The following is a 10735-nucleotide window of genomic DNA, read 5'->3' as shown; positions in this document are numbered from 1 at the left end:
CCCAATCACGGCCGCCGGTGATCGGCTTTTTTTCTCCTCGCGCTGTCAGCGCGAGGAGGAATAATAGCCGATTACCGGCTCCGTTCTATCACATGATCAGCTGTCATTGGCTGACAGCTGATCACGTGATAAGGGGTCGGGATCGACCCCTTACATGGATCGGTGATCAGGCGAGTCTCACGGACTCGCCGATCACAGAGCGCGCCGCGCGCGCCCCTCAGGGGGCGCGCAGGCCGCTCGTAACCGGGACGACGTCAATAGACGTAGTCCCGGAAATCTAGGTCCGCGCTAATGCCGTCATTCGGCAATAGCGCGGTACCCAAGTGGTTAAACGTAAGGACTTATTCTTGCTGGTAGTTAGAATCTTTAATATTTGCAAACAAAATGAAGGTTTCCTATTTAGAATAATAAGGTGTCAGGTTAATAAAACAGCGATATCAGAGCCAATTCAATCATACAATTTGTAGTGTACATGGATTTGCAAAACAATGGGATAAAGGAATATTCCTGAACTTTGTTTTATGGTTACTGTGTCTCATGGTTATTGTGAAATTGTGTGAATGCATCAATGCGTTGCATGTTATCTCAGCTTTCAGAGCTTGCATTCCCTGAATGAGTTGACCAAAAATGTAAATATTGCAGAATATACAGCCTCATGCTATATAACGAAGCTCCATTTCATGCTGAATAAACTAAATTACTAATGTATCCTAAACAGAAAACTATCTTTAGATAGATTTTTACTCCAAAAGCATTTTATTCAAATAAATTTGATAAAAATCAAAATAAAAATTTATTTTTATCCACCCCAATTTAAAGTCCTGTTCCCGATATATTTGAAACAAGGATGAAACAACACTCCAAATGTACATGACTTTGGTCTATACCGAGGATATGCAATTAGCGGACCTCCAGCTGTTGCAAAACTACAAGTCCCATCATGCCTTTGCCTCTGGGTGTCATGCTTGCGGCTGTCAGAATCTTGCTATGCCTCATGGGACTTGTAGTTCTGCAACAGCTGGAGGTCCGCTAATTGCCCATACCTGGTCTATACCTTCCCCACACACATTCAACCAATCTACAATTTGCAAAACCGTTTACTTTAGAAAGATTCCCTCCTATATCCCCTTGAGTCTATAGGACAGGAAGCAAAGGTAATTCACAAATGGATACAGACAGCAAAATTTAACCTGAAGAGGGGTCTAAACTATTTTCTGCCATATTCATGGCAAAAATAATTTTGGCTTTAGTTATATTTTAAAGCAGAGATAACTAGGCTCTTCTGTCTCAAGAAGAGGTACAAGAAACGTGGTGCCCATATGTCTATTTCTCAACACAAATGGAGTTTAACTTTAAATATCTTATCTCATTTTAATTTCCCAAAAGACATAGTATACTTCATGTGTTTATTAAATCCCAGCAAATAAAAAATGTAAAAAATAAAATAAAAATAAAAATACACAAGCACAGCATTTCAATATAAAAACATTCTTTTTCATTATTATGAAGCTTACAACAGAGTGGCAAGTGACAATACATAAATATCAGGGATATTATAAAAATCCAAGTTAAAAACAACCATCACTAAATATGCATTAAAATTATTTTATGAATCAAGATATTGAATTGACTTTATTCAATGTAATGGTGTTTGCTCAGACACTGTGGGGGAAATAGTAAAATTAAAACATAATTTACATTTAATTTCGTTGTAATGCATATAAATTACAATGAGTCTGTAAAAACGTAATAAAGAGAACATAACATACACAGGTCACATATTAGAATTCCTGCAAGTACAACAAATTGGTATAGACATTCATTCCATGCTGTAAATTATATCATCATCTTCTTCATAGATACATAGGCTTGCTCTTCTGAGACTAGCCTTTCCTGGCTGGGTATGCCATGGGCAGAGAGCAGCCTCACAGCGGAAAGAAGTCTGTTTTGGTTTTATAATGGCATATTAAATGGATTAAATATACATTTTGAAGGTAAATATGTTTTTGAAATAGCATGCATTCTTTTCACACTGGCCACTTGGTTTGCGCTTCAGAGAAGAAAAAGACTTGCTTGTCTGGTCTGGCAAGAACACTGTAAAACACACACCGATCTACAAACCATTTGGAAAACAATAGTATTTATTTCCAGTAGCATTTTCAACCACGGATGTAGTTTGAAAGCTCCAGAAAAGTGGAAAAGGTAAATGGGCTCATGGCAGAAGGCATAAAAAAAAAAAATCAATGAGTTATATATTCCCTTTTAGGGGGTGGAAAATACTTTTATAAATGGTCTACCTGCAATTTGGTGGTTACTTGGCATCTCGGTAATGTCAGTGGGACATTCCATGTGCCCTCACCCTATATGTTTACAATTTATCATTGCTGGTAAAATGGACCAATACCTAAAATTTTACTTAAACATCTGTTAATAGGGATAGATGAATAAAAACTGATAAAATGGCTAAAGTGTTTACCTTTCATAGGAAAATTTTGTTTCTGAGGGCTCCCTGCAACATGAGTCCCAAGATCAAGCCTTGAAGCGAGTCTAAACTCTGATCTTTCCATTTAAAAGAAATCAGGGATATTTGGTCATGTGAAAGCACTGAAAGGAGCCTTGAGCAGTATTTTCTTCAAAAAAGTATTTAAACCCTTCTATTGTTCTTTACTTATTAAGCAGCCAGACAGTTGACATAATTTACATTTGAGTCAACTTAGGCCAACTTAACAGGATTGCAATAATATTACCCAAACAACACAATTCCCTATAAACGGACAGCAGTCTACTTTTAGGAAATTGTGTAATCACCAGTGCTTGCACACACCACCTGTTCTGTTAAGAGCTGCTGCTAGGCCATTGTAGACCACTAAATCTGAGTATCCACTATAGATGCCCTTGGAGACCTGAAGGCCCTCCATCTACAACACAAAGCATGAGCATCTCTATAGGTCACTGAGGTTCAGCTTTGCATTGCAGGATGTAAGGAGTCTGCCAAAGCTCAAGACAGTAGGTACTACAGGTCCGCCTATCCACTGAACACATTACAAGATATTCCCAGGCCAGAAGGGAGATGTCATTTATCCAGGGCTTTCTTGGACCGTAGCAGGGCACCACACAGTTTGGAGATCTTAGAATATCTCAAACGAAAATCACCTAGATACCATCCATATTGGATGCATATGTCAGATAGAATTACAAATTGGATTGGTTACCATTAGGTCATTCTCTTCCCTAGTACTGCTTTGGTAATGGTATACAGCATAGTAAATGCAGCTTCAATCACTGGTGCTAAGAATGATTTGCCTATATTATTCTCCACCAATTAATGGTCACAGATGTTCTGTCTCCTGCCAACACAAGGGAAATAGTGTCTTCCTCCAAAGGAGGAGGCAGCTATCTTTAATAGTTAACCAAGGAAAAGGATGTAAAAGACAACAGAATCAAATAATGGAAGAGGTTGGTCATGCAAGCATGTATAATATGATATCATCAATGCAAAATTACAAAATATGTCATTCTTTTGAAAACGCAGCAGCTGTCGTTAAATTTTGTGGAGCAATGTTAATTTTGTTGATGAAAGTATTTGTCATAATTTTTAGTCAGCTGCATTTTTTTCAATGATGAAACCTAAACGAAAATAAAATTCACTTTCAATTCAGACTAAATGACTAAAACTAAAATGGCTTTTAGTCAAAAGACTAATGCCGCGTACACACGACAGGACTTAAGTCTGGCAGACTTTCGACGGAGTTCTAACAGAGTTCTGACGGACTTTCCGAATGAACGGACTTGGCCACACACAATCACACCAAAGTCCGATGGATTCGAACGTGATGACGTATGACTGGACTAGAATAAGGAAGTTCATAGCCAGTAGCCAATAGCTGCCCTAGCGTCGGTTTTAGTCCGTCAGACTAGCACACACACGAGCGGATTTCTGGGTCCGGCAGAGTTCTGTCGGAAAAATTTGAAACATGTTCCATTTCTAAAGTCTGTCAGACTTTTGCAAATCAAAAGTCAGCTGCAGCCCACACACGTTCGAATAGTCTGCCGGAATCATTCCGTCAGACTTTTGATGTTGAAAAGTCTGGTCGTGTGTACGGGGCATAACTAAAACTAAATCGAAATTTGACGTCAAAAAGGAATATTCTTGTTTGTTTATTAAACTTTGTTTATATATATATATATGTGTGTGTGTGTGTGTGTGTGTATATGTGTATATGTATGTATATGTATATGTATATGTATATGTATATATATATATATATATATATATATATATGTGTGTATGTATGTATGTATGTATATGTGTGTATGTATGTATGTATGTATGTATATGTGTGTGTGTGTGTGTGTGTGTGTGTATATATATATATATATAAAATATATGAGGTTACGTCATACTTGTTTTCATTATTATTAGAGAACTGCTAAAGTTTTTATATGCAGGTAATATGTGCAATGGCATTATAGACAATAGAGTTTACAGTTTTTTGTTTTGTTTTTTATATTTTAAAGGTAAACTTCTATTTGTCAAAAAAGCAATATTTTTATTTGTTTACAATACTGAAGATTTTAGTCTACTAAAATTTACTGGAGATTTTAGTTGACTTAAATACGACTAAAAATTAAACAAATTAGATGATTAAATACGACCAAAACGAAAATGGCATTTTAGTCCAAAGATTTCGACTAAAACTAAATTGAAATTTGACATCACAATTAACACTGCTGTGGAATAATTTCAGTACATACATAGCCTCACCTCTGAGACCTGGAGCCAAGACATATTGCTACATTCCCTGCCACTACTATTATGACATTTCTAGTCTGTTCAGCAGTTCTTGTTCCTGATGGGGTTCTACGTGACATTACTTCTGAGGTGCAGCACCATTCCCAAGTTATTTGGGATTCAGGTCTGCTGAAGTAATGCCCTTATTTAAATAATGTCTCTGGATTTGCTTCTCCTTGATATTTACATTAACACATTTTATTGTCCTGTACCACCTGCCTTGTGTAGGCCTTTGGCATGATCGTTATTTGATGTTATCTGTTTCCAGTCAGATTGGTATCTTCCATTTTAACATGTTATCTTTTATTTTTGTCCACTGTGGATACTGCCTTACTATAATAAAATAAAATGTAATACGTGTCCTTTTTTTTAAAAGAGCAGTTTACATGTTAGAAGTAGCCAGCAGAATAAAATCCAAATGCTTGTATGAACATCACTATTCCATTATTTTTTTCTTACAGCAGAAAACATGTTGATGTTTTTTTTCCTATTTAAAGAGCGGAATTCCGCCCATTTAAAAGTCAGCAGCTAGAAAAAGTGTAGCTGCTGACTTTCAATAAACACTCACCTGCCTTACGGTCCAGAGATGTGGCCGCCTGAAGCCTCGCTCCCCTCACCCTCTCTGCGGCGCCAGCATTGCAAGCAAAGGGTGCCATTCACAGCTGGGAGAGCACAGAATTATGAATGGCCAGGCAATCTTCTGAGACCTGTGTTATGTCCCAGAAGATTGCAGGGAGGGAGAGGGGATTGGTGAACTTCCTTTTGGTACCAGGAGAGGAAGTGGGAGCTGGGTACCCGTTCCCCCCCCCCCGAATAAATGACATGCCAAATGTGGCATGTCAGAGGTCATGAGTACTTAAAGCGGAAGTTCAATTTTTGGGTGGCACTCTGCTTTAAGAAGGAAGACATGCACTGAATGCAGTGCTAAAAGGAAGTTTGTGTGCATGTGCCCAATAACTGCCTGTGATAAGACTTTCACAAAGTCTTGCAGCAGCAGGAACAGCCTTAGTTTCTATAGGCAGCAATACTATAATTTCATATGACATGGTATGGATCAATAAATGACTCTTATGTAATCAATTCTTAACTACTAATACTCTTGAAAAGTAACTGTCATCTGCACAAACTGAGGACTGAACTATTATTATAAAAATATTGGTTAAGTCCACAAAATGGCCCCATTATTTGTAGGCAAAGGTGAACAATAACCACAGCCATGCATTTTCCCAATAAAATGTCTGACATCTATATGCATATCTATTGCTGCTTTTATTTTATATCTTTCTGACCATATGATTTAAAAATAATTCTTAGTACTATAGATATAAATTTAATTTCTATTTTCCAATTCCCAACACTAGAGGTTGCTGTTGCACTACAGTCAGTGAGGTTTGAGCTGGATTGTACGCGTAGCGCAATGAATGACAAATTCTGATATTTCAGTTGGTTTGGATTCTTCCCTCTTTTTTTAGTTTGAAGACAATGCTTATATTTCTGGAAATATATTGCTTTAGGTAAGTATAACTTCCAGGGCACAAAGAAAAATAATAATAATTAAAAAAAAAAAAACTTTCATGTTGCAAAGAGCAATTTTGTGCACCGAGAAGAAAAATGCAGTCTGACTTTCCCAATGGCTGTTGCTGTTCCCTTACTATACATAACAATGGTTTGCGCCATAGTATTAAAGATATTTTTTAGGACATTTTGGGGTTCCCCATGTGGTAACATAAAGGGGACCCTTCCCACTCCTGTTTTCTCGGGACAAATGTCTTCTGGTATTACATCGAAGACTGGGGAACTACATTTTTGTACCTGAACTTGAATCCTCTAACCATTTCAAAATGTCAGAAAAACAGAGTTCCGTTATTAAATAGGTGTTTCCTTGTATCTTTGATATCCTTTCTAAAACACCAGTAAACTACACTTTTCCCCCAAAAATGTATTGATCCCTACAAATAAAACCTATTTTTTTTTCCAGAAATGTCTTCCAACTTTCTTTTTAACACTTATACCTCTTCTATACATCACTACAAAGTGAATAGAACATTTTCTAAAAAGAAAGGGATTATCTCTTAAAAATATAATCTTTTTATAGGAGTCAATACTAAATATTCATAAGAAATGCATTTGTTCATGGGTTTAAAAAAAAAAAAAAAATTCCTGCCTGAATCTGTAGTACTGGTTTCTGACGAAGAGTTTTTCTGCGCTATCATGTGGTTGCACGAGTATTTTCTCTTCCCCATCATAAGTAAAAAAAAGTGCAGAAATCCCCTGACCTCAAGCTTCAGGATCATTTTTTTTTTTTTGGATCTGCTTTTATTATAAAAGGGGAAGGCTGTTGGTGGGAAACATTAGTCAAATTGCAAAGTCGTATACAATTTTAAAATGAGCAGTGTTTGAAAAGGCTGAATACAACTGATAAATACTTTTAAACACTTTCCTTAAACGCCTTCTTTTAGTGGTAGAGCATTTTATTACCAAACCAGTAAATGGCATCCTTAAAAAAATGTTGCACTGCATTATGCTGACTGTCAGTGCAGCGTATACACAGCAAAATATTGAAGGCTCCACAGCATCATGGAATCCAATCATTTTTTTTTCATTAGATCGGACCTACTCAACTGTGGCATGCTAAGTTGTGGCCACACACAGACAGACACTAAAATTAAAACTTTTCAACATGGTTCCCATCAGATAGGCACACAGGGGCAGTATATTTAAAATTCTTTCACAGAAAGGGATGTGCATTTTCTAAAATGATTGCGGGGTCATGTAGCCATTAAAATAGTGTTTAGCAGAAATGTGCGTGATCAACAAAAATGTTTTATTTATTTTTTACTTTTGGAGTTGGGGTGGAGAGGGATTAAAACCCCTGTCCTGGATTTTACTGCTATAGAGGGGCCCCGCTAGAGATATTTCTCTTACTTACTGACCCATTGAAAATGGTTTCACCTGACAGGAAGTGAGGGTACATTTGCAACAGTGACAAAAACAGCAATAAAATGCTATGCACAAAAAAATAAAAAATTATATATATATATATATATATATATATATATATATATATATATATATACACACACACACACACACACACACACACACACACACACACACACACACACACACACACACAGTGGGTAAAAGGAGTATTAAACACATCACCATTTTTCTAGGTAAATAGATTTCTAAAGGTGCTATTGACATTAAAAATTCATAAATTAAGTTATGTGTTAATAAAATGGTATGACACAGGGAAAAAGTATTGAACATGCTAACTGAAATTTATTTAATAGCTCGTACAAAATCCTATGTTGGTAATGACAGCTTCAAGATGCCTCCTGTATGGATAAACTAATCGCATGCATTGCTCTGGCAGGCCTCTACTATTAACTCTGATCTTTAGTTCTTTTCATAGATTTTCTATTGGATTTAAGTCCGGTGATTGGCTGGGCCATCCTCGCAGCTTTATTTTCTTTCTTTGAAACCAATTACGAGTTTTCTTGGCTTTGTGTTTAGGATTGTCTTGCTGAAATGTCCACCCTTGTTTAATCCTCATCATCCTGGTAGATGGCTACAGATTTTTATCAAGAATGTCTTGGTACATTTTTATATTCATACTTCCTTCAATGATATGAAGTTTACCAGCACCGTATGATGAAACACAGCCCCACATCATGAAGTCCTCATCGCTAAACTTCACTGTTATGGGGGTGTTTTTGGAGTGATGTGCAGTGCCATTTGACCTCCAAACATGGTGTGTATTATGGCATCCAAAGAGTTCAATTTTGGTCTCATCTGACAAGACTATATTCTCCCAGTATTTCACAGGCTTGTCTAAATGTTGTGCAGCAAACTTTAAACAAGCTTCACCATGCTTTTTCTTCAGCAATGGAGTCTTGCCTGGTGAGCGTGCTTACAGGCCATGGCGGTCAAGTGCATTACTTATTGTTTTCTTTGAAACAATTGTATCTGCTAATTCCAGGTCTTTTTAAAGCTCCCCACATGGGGGGACAACTTATCTAATAAGTCTGTTCAGTCTTCTGTCAGAAATCTTGCGAGGAGCACCTGGTCGTGGCCGGTTTATGGTGAAATTATGTTCTTTCCACTTCCGGATTATGGCCCCAACAGTGCTCACTGGGACATTCAGAAGTTTAGAAATCCTTCTGTAACCAATGCCATCAGTATGTTTTGCAACAATAAGGTTGCAAAGGTCTTGAGAGTGCTTTTTTCTTTTACCCATCATGAGAGGTTTCTTGTGTGAAACCTTGGTAATGAGACACCTTTTTATCTCACCAGCTGATAATAATTTGCACTGACAAGGGGCTGGATTGCTTTCTAATTACTGATAGATTTCAGCTGGTGTCTTGGCTTTTCAAGCCTTCTTGCACCTCCCTTTCTTCATCTGTTCAATACCTTTTCCCTGTGTCATTCCATTTTATTACACATAACTTAATTTCTGAACATATTTGTTTTGGTTTCTTTGCATGTATTGATTGCATGGGTTATTACTGACATCTGGCGACAATTTCATGTCAATAGCACCTTTAGAAATATACTTACAAAGAGATGTGTTCAACACTTATTTTACCCTCTGTATGTGTGTATATATCTATACACACACACACACACAAATATATATATATATATATATATATATATATATATATATATATATATATATATATATATATATATATTATTTTTTTTTTCCTGTCTGCTTTGCTGTTAAAGATTTTCCCTTGCATCCTATCTGGTGACAATCATTGTCAACATGAGAGCCCTAGATAACAGTAAAAACCCAAAGAGGGTTCTAGTTCTTCTCCCCACTATCTTGCTAGACATACACGTCATCATAACTGCCATTTTTTATATATATAGATTTACTTTTTGCACAATTGTGCTAGGCAAAACAAAACAAAAAAAAAGGCACAAATCATATTTAACCATCATTTTCCTATTTTAAACATACATTCCTAAAGTACAGTGAAAATAATTTCAGAAGCTTTCTATCACATTGCATGGACAGTACATTGCATTTGTACTTTTAAAAGTCATAGTCATAGATGTAAATGAATACATCAGGGCATCTGGGAAGAAAAAAAATACAATTAAATGACATAACTGCACACCATACAAATTGTTCAGGAGTCTGAGATAAAGACGCAAACACACATATAAAAAAAAAAGAAAAAAAAGGGGGGAAATTATAAAGCTTGTAAACAGACAATCTGAAATACACGTTATTCATGGAAAAATATCATAAAAAAGTACCACTCTGAAGTAAAACTGCCTGAGTTTCCTTCATTCGCAGTTTTAAGAGGAACATGTGAGCACAACATGGAGTTGTCTTGATAAATATGTGTGCCGAGCACTACAAATGTCCCCAGGGTCTCCTTGGTTGGTAGAGCTGCTGTTGTGCTTTCTGAGCTTCTGAGGTGAATCTTAAATCATTTGGCACCAAAAATATTTTGGCCTGTGTGGGAAGAACAGCTCTTCGCTCTTGACTTTCGGTGGATGAAAGTTATTTACTAGGCATGATTCATTCATTTAGACTGTAGAGATTTCTTTATTTCATTGACATCCATCTGAAAATAAAACAAAATATGTAGGTTTAATAAACTTTGGCTATCAAACCGTACTACCACATACCAAACAAAAGTTAACCAGGATTAAAAAAAAATAAAATAAAAAGAAATTACCATTATTCTTTAACTTAAACCAGAACTTCACTCTCAAAAATGTATGATTTTTAATCCATATGCTGCTAGCATCCGTAAATAGATTGGAAAGTATATCTTATTTACCGATTCTAAACATTTTTTTCAGTTACTTCCTGGTTTCCAGGCCTAGGCAAATGATGTCATGCATCCCAGGAGTCTTCAGGAGGGAAGAAGAGGGTTTCTTAGCTAAGCACACTCTCCTGCCTGCAAGCCTAAGCTA

General features: G+C 36.5%; 1 protein-coding gene across 3 annotated transcripts in view; it reads right to left on the bottom strand.

The window, feature by feature from the left end:
* Positions 1–1392: 1392 nt before the first annotated feature.
* Positions 1393–10735, bottom strand: part of SH3KBP1 (SH3 domain containing kinase binding protein 1) — a 530573-nt gene continuing 521230 nt past the window's right edge. For all 3 annotated transcript variants that reach the window (XM_077480738.1, XM_077480739.1, XM_077480741.1), the window contains one exon: positions 1393–10380. In XM_077480738.1, coding sequence (XP_077336864.1) covers positions 10339–10380 — 42 coding nt within the window. In that variant the 3' untranslated portion in view covers positions 1393–10338. The remainder of the gene's footprint in view (positions 10381–10735) is intronic.

The sequence above is a fragment of the Lithobates pipiens genome, unplaced genomic scaffold, assembly GCF_037356315.1.
Source record: "Lithobates pipiens isolate NorthernLeopardFrog02 unplaced genomic scaffold, aLitPip1_a1.2 Scaffold_16, whole genome shotgun sequence".
NCBI classification, from domain to species: domain Eukaryota; kingdom Metazoa; phylum Chordata; class Amphibia; order Anura; family Ranidae; genus Lithobates; species Lithobates pipiens.
Note: the sequence above shows the minus strand (reverse complement) of the source record. Positions and strands in the feature narration are given on the sequence as shown.